This window comes from Prinia subflava, chromosome 17, assembly GCF_021018805.1.
Source record: "Prinia subflava isolate CZ2003 ecotype Zambia chromosome 17, Cam_Psub_1.2, whole genome shotgun sequence".
Classification (NCBI taxonomy): Eukaryota; Metazoa; Chordata; class Aves; order Passeriformes; family Cisticolidae; genus Prinia; species Prinia subflava.
In genome coordinates, this window is record NC_086263.1 from 3,088,770 (window position 1) to 3,104,149 (window position 15,380).

Below are 15,380 nucleotides of genomic sequence, written 5' to 3' on the forward strand. Positions count from 1 at the left end.
TCCCCAGGGCAGCCTTGGCCCAGCCTGCCTTTGCTGGCAGCAGTGCAGCTATGTTGGCCCCAGAGCCTTCTTGGGGCAGGAGGGGAAGGAGAGGAAGCAGCACCAAACAGACGCTGTTGTGTCCAGAGGAGCTCAGAGCTGGTGAATGGAATACAGCATCCACTCTTTCCCTGTTGACATCATGGCTTTTTCTAATGCAGATTTGACTGTCTTCTAGTTGAGGTGGAGGTCTTTGTTTACTTAGCACCAAGGAGATGAGCCACTCCAGGAGTCCAGGGCACAACGGCCCATTGACCATCACCCAAATCTGGAGCTCAGGAAACTTTTAAATCAGACAGACAGACAGTGTGACTTTGTGCATGGCAGGGACTGGATCTAATGCCCTGTGTTCCTGTCCTGCCATCCTCAGTGCTGCCCTTGGCCAGCTGCCACTCTGGCACTGTGACCACCTTTGGGGCTGCTTGTGTTTGGCCTTGGGCTTTCAGGGCTGCTTGGCTCATCATGACAGAGGAGTGACAGCTGACTCTGATGTTGATTGTTACAGTGCCCTGGGGACTCTGCAGGATGTGATGGAGTTCCCCAGCTGAACAGAGGCATTCAGCATCTTCCCAGGGTGCTCCTGATGCCCTAAACTCTTCAGTGGACTATTTTGGCTATGATCAGGGAGTGGGACAGCTCTTTACCCTGGCCGTGGCCCAGCAGAGGTCTCTGGCAGTTCCGGAGTGTTCCTCGGAGTGCCAGCAGCTGTGGTGGTCCTTGTCCTTCCAGACTAGTGGGAGCACAGTTTTGGAGAGCTCTGAGACTGCTGGTGATGCCATTCCTCAGCAGCTCATATGAGCCCAAATGACCCTGAGCCCCTCTCCCTTTGAGGCCCCGTGTACGGTGTGTCACCCGAGGTCACCTTGCAGTTGAAATACTGGTTACAGCCTGTGGGGAGCCCTCTGAGCTGTCAGACTCTTCTGTGCTGTGTGTTGTGCCAGAGCAACTGGCAACTTGACTGTGCTATGGGCTTGGTGAGTCTGTCAGGGCAGGGGCTATCCCTGAGCCTTTGCTCTGGATGGAGAGGAAGATTGCCTCAAGGAGACGTGGGTCTGTGGGAGCAGAGAGGTTCCCCAAGATTTTCACACAGCCCTATCTCCAGAGGCTGGCATCTTGACTTGCTGGTGGCATTTGGGTCAGTGAGGTCAGGTGAATTCCAGCAATGGCCCACATGACCTCTGAAAGATCTGTTCTGTATCAGTGTGAGAACAGGGAGGGCTGAGGAAAATGTGTGGTGGTTGCATATGGAAGGTTTTAGCCAGCAAAGCTGAAAGTGGATTTCAAACACTTCTTTTGACATGGTGGCAGAGCACCTTCACCTGTTGGTGATGGGGTTTTTGCTTGGAAGGGTGCAAAACCACAGGACTAGTTTCATATCTCCAGTGCACTGTCTGAGTTCCCCTGTGTGGTCTAATTCTAGAATTATCCCAGCCTTTACTCCAGAGTGTATTTTACTGCTGACTTTGTGATCTGTGAGGTCTTGCTTCTCAGCAGCTGGAGATCCTGCCCCTGAGGAGGGGGGCTGAGGCCAGGGCTTTGGGTTTGGGTTTGGTTTGGAAAGACTTCCAGGTTTCAACACCTGGGCCAGTCAGCTGTAGGCTGAGACAGCTTCATCTCCTGAGGATGGATTAGCCATGGTGGGAAATGCTTGGCAGGGCTGCCATACCCCTTTAAGTTTAGTGTACCAGCTGTCCTGCAGGATTTGAAATAGGCTTTTAGTCTGACTTATCCTGATCCCTCGCTGCCTTCCTTGGGATTTTGCTTCTGATCCCCTGCTCTTCTGTGGCAGCAGCCACTTGGCAGCAAACTTGCCTCGTGGCTGCAACCTTGTGCTCCTGCTTCTGCAACCAGCAGCTTAGAGCTGTGTGTGTCTGCCTTTGCAGAGACCAGAACTGCAGCAAGTTTTGCTGTTAATGCTACCCTTGAGGAGGTCAGAAATCCTACAGCATGAAGTGGAGAAGTTAGGGAGATTCTGGGAGTGTGGAGAGGGGAGGCTGGGAGAGAAGAGTGATTGCTGGTGGCTTTTGTGAGAAGTTACAGAGCTATGAAACAGTACAGTGTCACAATGGGGACCTAGAGCTGGCCTGAAGATGGTAAGTGTTTGCAATAGATGGTTTTTAAAGTAAAAAAACACCTTTCACCAAGTTATTTTCTGAATTTCTGTACCACTTCTTTTCCTTTATTTTTAGAAAAACAGAATAAACTGTCCTTTACCTACAGTGAATATCTCCTATCATTTTTCTTCTGTCTTAAGAGACAGAATGCTGTTGATGGTCAAACATTTCTGGCCAGCATCTGTCAGGTTGCTAAAACCAGCTGAGGACAAGCTGCGAGATGCTCCTGGGAAAGAGCTCTGTCTTTGCATTGGGGTGGGCTGGAAGTGACCACCAGGACTTTGTCTTTTCACGTGCATGGTCCAAGCAAACATCCTTCTTCTTAGCACTTGTCTGCTGGCATCTTTCAGAGGCACGGCAGACTGGTTTGGGGTGAGCAAAGACAGCGATGCCACTCAGAAATGGCAGAGGAAGAGCCTCCGCCACTGCAGCCTGCGCTACGGGAAGCTCAAGCCTCAGGTCATCCGGGAGATGGACCTGCCCAGTCAGGACAACATTTCTCTGACAAGCACAGAGACCCCTCCTCCGCTCTACGTGGGACCCTGCCAGCTGGGCATGCAGAAGGTGAGTGACCTGGGACAGAGGCAGGGCCGTCGCTGAGCTCCCTGCTTGGTGCCTTTGCCACGTTGGCAGCTGTGAGCTGCCTGTGGGCTGAGCTGTGCCTCGACACGTCTGGGCTCTGTGCTCAGACACTTGTCCCGTCCCAGGTACGGTTTGACACCTCTCTCTCTGAGCAGCCTCTCTCGGGTCTCATTGGCTGAGGTCCCTCAGCTGTGCTGGTGGCTCGGGGCTGTGTTTGTCATGCTGTGACTGTGGTGATCAGGGCTGTACAGCATATCCAGGGGCTCTCAGCTCAGGCTGCCTGCAAGGACAGAATTGTTCTGTACCCAGAGTAGCTGCTATATTGGACCCAAATGTACAGCAGCACAGCTGGAATCACTGGGGACATTTGCCCTGCCCTAAGCAGAATTCAGGCTGTAGCACAGTTACTGTCCCCATAGAAACCTGGTTACATTTTAGGACTTTGAGAAGTGTCTCTTGTATGAGTTGTGCTACAGCTCTGCTCATGGGTCCTCAGGAGTGGTTTTGAGTGCCTGCAAAGGGCACCTGGGTTTGGTGTTACCTTTAATTGTGACCCAAGGGGGCAGGGCCCAGCTGAGCACATCCAGTGACCAGAACTAACCACAATATCCAGCTCTTCCCGCTGCTCCACTCAGCAGCAGTAATTGGTGTGGTTGATGACTGTGCTTTGGTGAGCACCGCTGGGTGAGTGGGAAAACAATTCCTTTCAAAGCAGGTCAGTCTGTCACTTGCAGCCTGGTGGCATCACTAAAGCAGAGGAGAATGTAGTGGATTTTTCAATCACATTTCACCTTGTAGTCCTCTTTCCTGTTAAATGTCTTGCACCTTATCCTTGGTCACAGGAGACTTAAAAATACTGTTGAGCTCTATGTGGGCTACATTAAATCAGAACGTGATGTCAGTAGGTGTGAGCCCATTAAGCTTCCTGTTGAGTGTGCAACTGTGGATTAAAAAAGCTCGTAAAACATTGGGATAAAGCACAGAGGTCTTATGGAAACCACAGCTGTGATGATGTAAGGACAGAGGCAAGGTTTGTAGCTGAAGGCAATATTTTCATTACGTTGATTCGTGTGTTTGGAATAAGTGAGAGCGCTGGCCTGAGGAGTCCCAAAGAAGGGCTTGCAGCTCCTGGAAGCTTGCCTGCTTTATCCAGCTGTTAAACTTAATTAATGGAAGCAGATGTAAATATACAGTAAAGTTTCAACAGGATAACAGGAAACTGCTTAAGTCCTGGGCTGTCCAGTATCAGGAAGGAAACTAGCTGAAGAAAGAACATTTCTATTTTCAGGGATTTCTCAAACTCCTATTTAGACAGCACATTCTCTGACTGTTGAGCTCATTGGCATGGGAGACAATGAAACCAAGAGCTTAGAAAGGGCTGGAGGAGGTTTGGAGTCTTATTTGAGATACTGGAACAGACTGGTTGACAATAGTCAATACTAACAAAAGAGAAAAAACCCAATAGGCAATTCCTTATCTCCCTATTGTAGCACTGCTTGTTGTCCCTGCAGCCTGGTTCTTGGTCAATCCCAGGAGCCAGGCCCCTGTCACTGTGTCAGGAGGAGAGGGGAGGCTTTGGGAAGGGTTTGGGGGCAGATGGACTGACGGGCTGCTCCTCTTGGCAGATCATCGACCCGCTGGCGCGGGGCCGGGCGTTCCGCATGGCCGAGGACACGGACGGCTGCAGCATCCCCCACACGCCCATCACGCCGGGGGCCACGTCCCTCTGCTCCTTCACCAGCTCCCGCTCGGGCTTCAATCGCCTCCCACGGCGCCGCAAGCGCGAGTCCGTGGCCAAGATGAGCTTCCGAGCGGCTGCGGCGCTGGTGAAGGTACTGCCTGCCTGCCTGGGAGATGGGGCAAGGCAGGGGATGCTCAGCAGAGCGTGGGCACAGCCGTGGTGGAGGGGGAAATGAAGTCACCTCCTGCTGTGTTTCAGCCCTGTGTGCAGCAGGCAGGATTGGCAAGAAAGCAGGGATGGGGGTTCAGTTTTGGTACAGGTCTTGCTTTTTCTGTGTTGGCCTGGGGGCTTTGATTCCCACAGTCAGCAGCCTCAGAGCGTTCTAGCAGGCCCGGTTCAGCCTGTCTGGACCTTTGGGTGGTCCACCTGCACCTGGTAAGCAGCCACACAAGAGCAGAAATACCTGAGGCTCTTGCTGTACAGGTCTCTTTATCCTGCCTTGTGCCTGCTTTCCTGGGCTCAGTGATGTTTTCTGCTGTGTCCAGTAGCAGCCATCACTGGTTTGGGCAGACTCATGGTACAATATGTGGTACAGGAGCACATGGCAAGCCTGGAGCTGGGTGCTGTGGGTGAGAAGTGGGGTGACAGCTGTGTGTCTCACCAGAAAGCTGTCACACATCTCATCTGCTGTGCTCCATCCACAAGCATGAACCCAGCCCAGCACTCGGGCTCCCTGTGCGCTGGCTGGGTGGGGTTGTGAGCTGTGGGTTGATGGCAGTGTCCCCATGCCCCTGTCCCTGCTGCAGGGCCGCTCTGTGAAGGACAGCACCCTGCGGAGGGCCCAGCGGCGCAGCTTCACCCCCGCCAGCTTCCTGGAGGAGGACACCGTGGATTTCCCAGATGAGCTCGACACGTCCTTCTTTGCTCGGGTGAGGGGCAGCTGTGGCGTGGTGCTGGCCCAGGGGCAGAGCAGTGCTCTGCTTCTGGCAGGACTATTGCAGAGAGCAGCACTGCTTTCTGCCCGGCTGTGTCTCAAATGGGATGTTGGCTGCTGCTGATGGGACTGCTGTCTCTCTGCCCAGGAAGGAGTCCTTCATGAGGAGCTCTCTACCTACCCAGATGAAGTGTTCGAGTCACCATCAGAAGCTGCAATCAAAGATGCTGAGGTGAAACCTCTAGATCAGACAGATCTCACAGGAGGTGCCTTGGACAAAAATGAGCTTGAAAGAAGCCACTTACTACTGTGAGTATCTTCATGGTAGCTGCCAAAGCCTAACATGGGGTAGCCTACCCATTTGGAGTGGGGCCTCCTGCATGGAGGAAGCCAAGATCTGAGTGCTGTGGGTGCTTGGTGCAGAGCTCAGAGCAGTGCACTGATGGGTTTTCTTTACATCCAGCTGAAGAGCTCCTGGCCCAGCTACCCATGCATGTAAAAGGTGACTCTGAGGCCACTTCTGCAGTCACTCCAGCATCTTCCAGCTTCATACTAATGTGTTTCAGAGATTGTATCATGCCTTGAGGAAGCAAAAGACACTTTCAGTCAGCTGTGAGGATGCTGAGGGCCCAGCCTTTGGCTATGGAGAGCATGGCAGAGTGAGAAAGCTGTTGCCATTGCCACAGTCACCAGTAACTGTTGTCATGCTCCAAGGAGCGGTGAAGCATTGCAGAGTGTCGAGCTGGGCTGCATTCCTCATTTGAAATCAGAGAAAGGTGTGGCACTGATGCTGAGAGCCCTACAAATATGTGGGTGGTGCTGTACTGCGTGCCTGGATTTTTTCCACCTGAGTAACTGGTACTGAGTAATTGCTCTGTGTTGCTTCCGAGTCAGCTCACCCCAGCAGAGAGCTCTGCTGGGTGTGAACATGGAGCAGACAGGGAGGTCCTTGTTGTGGTTCTGCTGCTCTCAGCCCGTCTTGCTGTGTTGGCACTTTCCCTTCAAGTGTTTCCAAGAACTTGACTCAGTTTAACATAAGGGGAAGCACAAACGGTGGGAGTTTGTTGTCACTCCTCTGAGCTGGTTTCAGTCTTCTTGGCTCCCTTTGAATCCTCTTAAATAGTTTAATTTATTGAGGAAAATACATTTGTTTCACACTTCAGAGAGCTGCTATCAGAGTCGCAGTTGGGTGTCCTTTCACGTGGTGAGTTGTTTGTTTGGGCACGGGGAGATTTCCAGCACTGGAAATACTGGGAAGCAGCACATCCGCCACACAGAAACCACCTGACCTCTTGGGCAGGAGTGGAATCTGCACCTCCTGCTGGAGAGGGACTTGCCAAGGGGAAGTTGGGATAGTCAAATGCATCTTCTGCAAGGTGCAGTATGAAAAGAGCTGAAGTTTCCAGCAGTGTTTTGGCTACAGAGGTTCAGATTCTCCCTTATCCTGTTGCTTGCCTGTACTTTAGAGCTGTCATGATCTCTCCAGGTGCTCTAGTCATCCTTCAGAAGGAAGATTGTTGGCTGTTTTCTCCCAGCACTTCAGACAAGCACTGTCTTTGTGCAGAGTGGGACATTTAGGAAGGCAGGGGAGGTACACTGGACAAGAGCACATGTTGGGAGCATGCCTGCTACAGTGCCAGGCAATGAGGAGGGTGAAATGGGAGGTAGCTGGGTTTTTTTGGTCAGGTCTGGGTGTCTAGGAGCAAGGAAATACAAAACTATCTGGATGTGATGGAGACTTAAAAAGTAGATATTACTCACCAGTAACCTGTGCAATGTTCATCAGATCTATTTTGACAAAAAAAGTTTTCTTTTAGCTCAGGATGCTTGGGATTTTTATTGTGTTGTTGAAGCCTGCTTTTTTTTTTTATTCTGAGAAATGCACACGTTGGTACAAATAAGGGAGGAATGGGAGAGAGGTTGTGAGAGGTAGCTGGTGCAGGTTGCAGCATGTGACAGTGCCACTTTCTTGTTCTGGGAAGCTGCTTGGATCACTTTTGTCCAAGTTGCCAGTGCAGTCCCATTGAATGAGACACTGAAGTGACATTTAAAGATGGTATTTCCACTGCTGTACTAAACTCCACTTCCATTTCATAGCAGAGGGCAGAATAAGAGGATTGAAGCAGGGGAGGAAGTCGATGTGCCTGGGGCTGCAGAGGCCCCTGTTGCAGCCTCCCCATTTCAGGCTGTTGCTGAAACACTTTAAAGCCTCGGGAGCTCCCCAGTGGTGGGGCTTAGCTTGGCACAGCTGCCTTGTGCCACTTTCTGTGTGTTTGCTGCACTTTGTGCCCCTTTTGTGCTTTCATTTGCTGGCTGTGTGTAACCCTTTGAAATACAGCTCCCGCTTCAGGGCACCTTGTCTGCCATCAGCTGGCAGGCTGGGACAGACAGAGGCTCTGCTGCCACCAAACAGCCCGGAAAGGCTGGTCCCTACTGCTGTCCTGCTTTTGGTTTCAGCCCCCTGGAGCGAGGCTGGAGGAAGCAGAAGGACGGGGCCCTGGCGCAGCCCAAGGTGCGCCTGCGGCAGGAGGTGGTGAGCGTGAGCCCGCAGAAGCGGGGCCAGCGCATCGCCGTGCCCGTCAGGAAGCTCTTTGCCAAGGAGAAGAGGCCCTACGGGCTGGGCATGGTGGGCAAGCTGACCAACAGGACCTACCGCAAGCGCATCGACAGCTACGTCAAGCGGCAGATCGAGGACATGGACGACCACAGGTGAGGGCTGGGGGACCCAGGGGGTTCCCAGCCCTGCTGCTGAGCCAGGGACTGCTGCTGGCCCCCAGGCTCAGGTCACTGTGTGCTGCTGAGCCCCCAGCTTTGTCCCTTGTCCCTGACAGCAGCGTGTGTGTGTTACCGTGCACTGGGACCCCAGCCAGCTCCTCACGGTGTGTCTGTACCTCTGCTGCCTGGAGGGGCTGCAGGTCTCTGTGCCATCACCACTGTCCTGTGGTGAACAGCAAGGCTCAGCTATCCCTGCCTCTGATCATTCCCCTAGGGTCATTGTTTCAGACACACAGCACAGTTTGGTGTCAGGCTTCAGTGTTCTCGTGGATGTTTTCTTGGGAAAGGGTGGTTGTCCAGTGTAATGAAGGAGTCAGAGTAAACAGGTTCTGTCTGCCAGCAAGATCATTGCCTCCTGTCCTCTGCACTCCTAGGTGATCCTGGCCACGTACCCCAGATTTTGGCGAGGTTTCTGGGGGAAAACAGCAGCTTTTCCCCTCTGTTGTTAGCAGATGTAACATGCCTGTGTTTCTGCCTCTGATCCTTTCCTTTCCCTCCATCCAGGCCTTTCTTCACTTACTGGGTTACCTTTGTGCATTCGCTCATCACCATCCTCGCTGTGTGCATCTACGGCATCGCCCCTGTGGGGTTCTCACAACACGAAACTGTTGATTCAGTAAGTGAATCCCCCTGCTGTGCCTGCAGTGGGATTGAGTTCCAGCCCTCAGCTGCTGTGTCAGAGTCTCAGCACACTGGCTCCTTACCTTCTTAGCTGTACAGCCCTGGGGGGCTGCCTGGAGGCTCTCTGGGAGCCCCCACACCACCTTCCCTCCCTCCTGGAGCCATGTTTCTCCTGATGTCAGATTATATCTGACACAAAGCACGGTGGCTGTGCTGGCAGCACTTCCACACATCTTGTTCCCCTCCTGGTGGAGACCAGAAGGATGATCACTGCAGGGAAATACTTCAAACCTGAGCTTAGGTTTTGCAACAGTTGCAGGATTTTGCTTCTGCCAGGAGTAAAACTGACTTGTCTGACTTTGGGAGCTGATCTTGAAGCTGTTTGTAGCCTTCCCACACATTGTCAAAGGTTCCTGGGGTACAGATATCTCTACAGCCATGTCCCTTCTCCATGCAGGAGATGCCCTGGGGAGCCCTGACAGCTTTCAGAGCACTGCCACCAGCAGCAGGCCTGCCCTGCCTGTGGGTGCTGCCTGTGCTGCTCAGCTCAGGGGAGCTTTGTGCAGGCTCAGGCCACTCCAAGGGCTCCAGGTACTGGGATTTCTTAAAAGTTGAAGTAGCCAGAGATAGATATTTTAAACAAAACTTTTGACATGAAGGTGCCCACCTCTTGATGGGGCTTTACATGTGATCCTGCAAAAGATGAGTTGGAGAGAGCTGTAGGCCCCGTCATTGGCTGTGGGGATTCCTCTTCATCCTGGGGGCTATTTCACCAGTCCCTGCTGCTTGCCATGCTGACCCTGGGGGCTGGAGCTCACAGGGCTCTTGCTTTCTCTCCTTGTAGGTCTTGCGAAACAGAGGGGTTTATGAAAATGTCAAATATGTTCAGCAGGAAAACTTCTGGATCGGCCCCAGCTCAGTGAGTGCCATTGGTGGGACTGTTCTTGGGTGGATGGGGGACTGTATTGCAGCTGTGCCACCCCACAGACCTGAGCCCTTTGCTGCCTGGAGCTCAGGGATCTGCTGTCACTGTCAGGGAGCAGCTCCCAGCCCCAACTACCCTGCAGAATGGGGTGCCTGGAGGTTGGGATGGACCTTGGCTTTTCTGCTTTGCATGCTGTTCCTACAAAGACAAGGACAGGGTTAGAAAAAATGCAGGAGTTGTATGGTGTGTGATGGCTTTCCTGATGCCATTCCCCCTGGGAAAGACAAAAATAAAGAGGAAATGTCACGAAGTTTCCTTTCCCAGCCATAGTGCTGGCCTTTCTCGGGCTATGGGCAAAAAGAAATCCCTGAACTTTTGTTCTGGACCTGTCTCCAAAGCAAATGTGGGGAACGTGCATGGTGTGTGTTGAGCTTCATCGTGCAGGACTTGTCCCTGGCCCTTGAGTCTGAATAGGGGGGTGCCCCTAGCAGTTCCCCCAGCCTGCCCTGCCCAGGCAGTCGCTGCCTGCCCCTTGGCTGAGTGTTTGCATCTCTGCCAGGAGGCCCTGATCCACCTGGGGGCCAAGTTCTCGCCGTGCATGCGGCAGGACCAGCAGGTGCACAGCTTCATCAGCGCCAAGCGGGAGAAGGAGAAGCACTCGGCGTGCTGCGTGCGCAACGACAAGTCAGGCTGCGTGCAGACCTCGGAGGAGGAGTGCTCAGTGAGTGCCATGGCCCTTTTCCTGCAGGCCCTGCAGGCTCAGGGCCACTTCTGCTGATGCTTTCTTTCACCCTGGGCTGTGTGGTGACATCTCTCCTCTCCTGCAGTCAACGCTGGCCGTGTGGGTGAAGTGGCCCCATCACCCCAGCACGCCGCTGCTGGCAGGGAACAAGAGGCAGTTTGGCTCTGTTTGTCATCAGGACCCCAGGTAGGTCCTGCCTGGCCCAGCTGCCATCCTTGGGGGGACAGGGCTGCTGCAGGGTCAGTCCCAGGCCAGTGGATTGCTGGATGAGGCAGCAGCTGCTCTGGAGGTGTGGGAGGCAGTGATGTCCCTACATGGCAGGGGAGGTGATGCAGGCTGTGATCCAATTTCTGCTCGGCCCTGGTCTCTGTTGTGGGCTGTCCACCTGAACCTGTTAGGAGCTGTAGGTGCCTTCCTCAAGCCTCTCCCCCTCCTCATTGCTTCCTGCACAGCTCCCTGCTTGGGGTGCAGCAGTCACGAGCCTAGCACACCTCTGTCCAGGAGCCCAGCCAGCTGCTGGGTGCCCTGGCAGTCACTGTGGGCTGATGTAGAGCTGAAACCAGCTGAATTCCTGCCCTTGGGGTGTGTCCACCTGGAAAGGATCCACTTTGTTGCTGGGCAGCTGTGTGCTCTCTGCCTTTGGGATCTCTGCTGGAAGGCTTTGACCAGCCTTGGCTGGTCTGGTGTGTCAGTGTCACCACCCAGGGACACAGGGAGCCGTGGAATGGCAGCCTGGGCACGGGCAGAGTGTGGAAATCCTCCTGGGGAAAGCTATTTCTCAGGCTGATGTGTGCTTTGTTGCTGCAGGGTGTGCGAGCAGCCAGCCTCGATGGAGCCGCACGAGTGGCCAGATGACATCACCAAGTGGCCGGTGAGCATGGCCAAGGCACGGGGCCTGCATGGGCAGCTGCACTGGGGCCTTTCACCCCACTGTGCAGAGCCTCAGCTGTGCTGCTGGGAGGCCTCTGGGGCAGCTTCTGCTGCTTGTCACAAACACCAGCTCAGGGCAGCTGTGCTCTGCCCAGCCAAGGCTCAAAGCCCTCCAACAACAAAAGCTGTTCTGTGCCAGCTAAAGCTCTGGATCCTGTCAGGGTTACAGGGAGATGGAAACTCAGCCTCGGGCTGGAGAGGAGGTGTCAGTTGATGCTCAGGCAGATGGGGTATCAGGCACTATCCTGCTGTCAGAGGGAGCTGTGTCTGGAATCTGGCTTCTTCCCAAGGGGCTGTTTTGATTTTACCCAGCCAGCAAGCAAAGCTGTGGCTGTCTGACTGCAGCCTGTTGTTGTTTTCCAGATCTGCACAAAAAACAGTGCTGGGAATTACACCAACCACCTCCACATGGACTGTGTGATTACAGGCCGGCCCTGCTGCATTGGGACCAAGGGAAGGTAGTGAGTTTTACCTGAATGGAGGGCCTGGGTGCTGGGGTGAGACACGGGGCCTTTTCGGGTGGTAGACACAGCCATCCTGCCCTCCTTGTCCTTTCCACACACAGCCCAGAGCTCTGCTGGGAAGGGGAGTTGGACAGAGAGCTGTGACAGTTCTCCCAGATGGAGCAGGAGTTACAGCCAGCCTGGGTCTGTGGCACAGCAGGGCATCTCACTCAGCTGGTCCTGCAGTATGGAGGGATTGGGATACCAGTTTGGAGGGACTGAACAGTTCTGCTGGGGGGTCCTGCACTTTTCCTTAGGAATGGCCAGCTTGTTCTTGACAGGCTCCATTGTCCCCAGCCTACGGTCCCTGGGCACTCAAAGGAGATGCCAGGAAATGACCCACTCTGGGTTTGCAAAAGAGGAAGATGCTGTTTTTTTCATGTTATTCCTGAGCTTGTGTAGTAACCCAGTGCTTGGGCTTGGCTTTCCCTGCTAGGGAGAAAAATGTGTGCTGTCCCAAGGAGTTTCTCTGTCCCCAAAAGTCACGATCAGGACACTCTTGACATAGCCTCACTTCCCCTCTGCCAGCTGCAGAGGTACAGGACTCACCCAGTCTAAGACACAGCTTCCCCTGGCTCTGGTGGTTCTTCCCAGCTCTAAACAGCAGCTTTAGGACCTGCCTTGGAGCCCTGGCATGCAGGTCTGTGGAGGCTTTCCTGGAGGAGAGAAGCAGGAGGGGTGTGTGTGGAGAGGCACTGGGCTCAAATGGGAATGTGTTTGTGCCTCTGCTGAGACTCTGCAGCCTGTCAGGGCAGCTGAAGGGATCAGTTCTCATGGAAGGGATGAGAAAAGGAGAGTGGGTGGCCTGGGAGGGCACAGGAATGATCTATTGTGCTTTCCATGTGTGACTTGTGCCTCCTGCAGGTGTGAAATAACCTCCCGGGAGTATTGTGAATTTATGCGGGGCTATTTCCATGAGGAGGCCACGCTCTGCTCTCAGGTAAGGGTGCAGCTGGGGGGTTCTGTGGCTGCTCTTCTCCCTCCAGGTGCCCACAGCAGCTTGGCAGGGTCTGGGGTGGCAGTGCTGCAGTGTAGGTGGCAGTCCTGTGTCCTGTCCCACCCTGAGCCTGGGGAAGCTGCTGCTCCTGACTGGAGGGGCAGAGCTGGCTGCATGTGTCCCCTCTGGGGCCAGTTTGGGACTTGGGCTGGCAGCAGCAAAGCCCAGCACAGCACCACTGTGAAGGCAGTGGAGGAGGATGTGCAGTCTGCTCTGTGGGCGAGCAGCTGTCTCAGCTCTGGGTGCTGGGGTGAAAAATGAGGCTTAAAGCTGCCACAGGGAAGGGATGGGGTTGTGTAAATTCATGTTGGAGACAAGGCCTGGGACTTGGTTCAACAAAGAGGTGGGAGGGGAGCCCCTCCTCCAGAGTATCTGCAGTCTGCCCTGGGCTTGGAAAAGGGCCCCTCTCAACACCCACTTCTGCCCTAGGTGCACTGCATGGATGATGTCTGTGGGCTCCTTCCTTTCCTAAACCCAGAAGTCCCTGACCAGTTCTACCGCCTCTGGCTCTCACTTTTCCTCCACGCTGGGTAAGCAGGGGTGTAAAATTTCCACTCTCGGGGTGGGGGCACCCTCAGTCTGGGGACTGCTGTGAGGTTGTTGTGGCTGTCCCTCAGGGGGACACAGGGATGCTCGCTGTGCTCTCGGCCAAGGCTGGCCATCCTGTGGCTGTTGGGAGGGAGTAGCAGCATGGGCCAGAGCAGGAACTCTCAGCAAGGCTGGGGACTGAGCACGAGCACAGGGGTGACTTCAGTGGCTGCTGCTGCTTCAGCTCCTGTGCTCTGCACTTGGCAGGATCCTGCACTGTCTGGTTTCAGTCTGTTTCCAAATGACGATCCTGCGGGACCTAGAGAAGCTGGCAGGATGGCACCGCATCTCTATCATCTACCTTCTCAGTGGCATCACTGGGAACCTTGCCAGTGCAATATTTCTACCCTACAGAGCAGAGGTGGGTCTCCTGCAGCCCAGGGTCCAGGTAACTTGCCCTGAGCACAACCCTTCTGTACGTGCCTGTGCCTCTGTGGCTGAGGCAGAGCCACCCGAGCTGGGCTCACCACTGCAGCCTTGGCACTTGTAGCTCGAGGATGGCACCACACCAGCATTTAACTGCTGAGCAGCAAGGATTTCCTGGGGATTCCCTGGGGTGCCATGGCCTTTCCAAGTGACTGGCCTGGGCTAGTTGCAGGAAAAAGGCTGCCTCTCATCACAGATGGGGACTGTCCAACCACGGGGTGAGAGAGGCCCCAGGCAGGCTGGGAATCAAGTGCTGTAGCTGGTGTCAGACACCCTCCACATGGGAGTGGCAAAGAGCAGAGCTCACCTTGCCCACAGGACACTGCACAGCTGGAGCTGCAGGACTGCCTTTCAGCTCCTGTCAGAAGGAAAGCTACACGGTGGGTGGGGGGAGCCAGGAGACTGCCTTCAAGGGCTTCTCCCCTCTGGCAGCTTGAACCAGATCTGCCCCCTTGAGTCTGTTCTGGCCTCACACCTCAATCCTAAATCCAGCCAGGCCCTTTACCCCTGGCACCCCATTATATGGATGAAGTTGCAGAGTCTCTTTGCCAAGAACCACTGAACAGGAGCTGAGTAAGAAGTAACTGATTCCTGGGGCTGGCTGCAGAGGCCAGGCAGGTGGCATGAGCCTGACATTATCTGTAATGCTCTTCTTCTGCAGGTTGGCCCTGCAGGATCCCAGTTTGGAATTCTGGCCTGTCTTTTTGTGGAACTCTTCCAGAGTTGGCAAATCCTGGCACGCCCATGGAGGGCTTTCTTCAAGCTGCTGGCTGTGGTGCTCTTTCTTTTTGCCTTTGGCCTCCTGCCTTGGATTGATAATTTCGCTCACATTTCAGGATTTATCAGTGGTTTCTTCCTCTCCTTTGCCTTCCTGCCCTACATTAGCTTTGGGAAGTTTGATTTATATAGGAAACGATGCCAAATTATAGTTTTCCAGCTCATCTTCATTGCACTCTTCTCAGGACTGGTGATTCTGTTCTATTTCTACCCCATCAAGTGCGAGTGGTGCGAGTTCCTCACCTGCATACCCTTCACAGACAAATTCTGCGAGAAGTACGACCTGGATGCACAGCTCCACTGACAGCAAAGACTGGCTTCTCGAGCAGGCCCTGGAGATGGCCTGTCTTTGCATTTGCTGTGCCACTTCCATGGGGACAAAGCCTCTAATCCAATGACACTTCTAACCCTGCCCGTGGTTAATTTAAACTGTCTCCTTAGCACTTGGCAGGCATGGTTTGCCTTATCTCAGAAGACTCTGAAAGACAGAATGTTTGTGCCTTGTTCAATTGTATTGAACCTTTTCTGCTGCCATTATTTTTATTACACTAGTTTCAATACTACATTTTTAACCAGAGTTGTTTACTACTGCTAAGGTGGTGATTAAATGGTGAGGTAGCGTTTTAGCTACTGTCAATTGTTCTGAGTAGTCTGTGCCTGCCTTTGTTACTTAATCTCACTTCTGCTGTTTCATGTACCCTGTGGAGCACCCAAACCAGCCAGATACAGATCTGCAGCTGGAAATA

The 15,380-nt window shown here is 53.8% G+C and overlaps 1 protein-coding gene across 3 annotated transcripts in view; it reads left to right on the forward strand.

Moving 5' to 3' along the window:
- RHBDF1 (rhomboid 5 homolog 1) overlaps positions 1-15,276 on the forward strand; it is a 34,209-nt gene extending 18,933 nt beyond the window's left edge. For all 3 annotated transcript variants that reach the window (XM_063414212.1, XM_063414214.1, XM_063414213.1), the window contains 15 exons: positions 2,504-2,717; positions 4,361-4,567; positions 5,223-5,345; positions 5,499-5,659; positions 7,808-8,059; positions 8,630-8,741; positions 9,591-9,665; positions 10,231-10,392; positions 10,499-10,599; positions 11,221-11,284; positions 11,707-11,801; positions 12,711-12,786; positions 13,273-13,373; positions 13,639-13,792; positions 14,519-15,276. In XM_063414212.1, coding sequence (XP_063270282.1) covers positions 2,504-2,717; positions 4,361-4,567; positions 5,223-5,345; positions 5,499-5,659; positions 7,808-8,059; positions 8,630-8,741; positions 9,591-9,665; positions 10,231-10,392; positions 10,499-10,599; positions 11,221-11,284; positions 11,707-11,801; positions 12,711-12,786; positions 13,273-13,373; positions 13,639-13,792; positions 14,519-14,938 — 2,317 coding nt within the window. In that variant the 3' untranslated portion in view covers positions 14,939-15,276. The remainder of the gene's footprint in view (positions 1-2,503; positions 2,718-4,360; positions 4,568-5,222; positions 5,346-5,498; positions 5,660-7,807; positions 8,060-8,629; positions 8,742-9,590; positions 9,666-10,230; positions 10,393-10,498; positions 10,600-11,220; positions 11,285-11,706; positions 11,802-12,710; positions 12,787-13,272; positions 13,374-13,638; positions 13,793-14,518) is intronic.
- Positions 15,277-15,380: the final 104 nt, after the last annotated feature.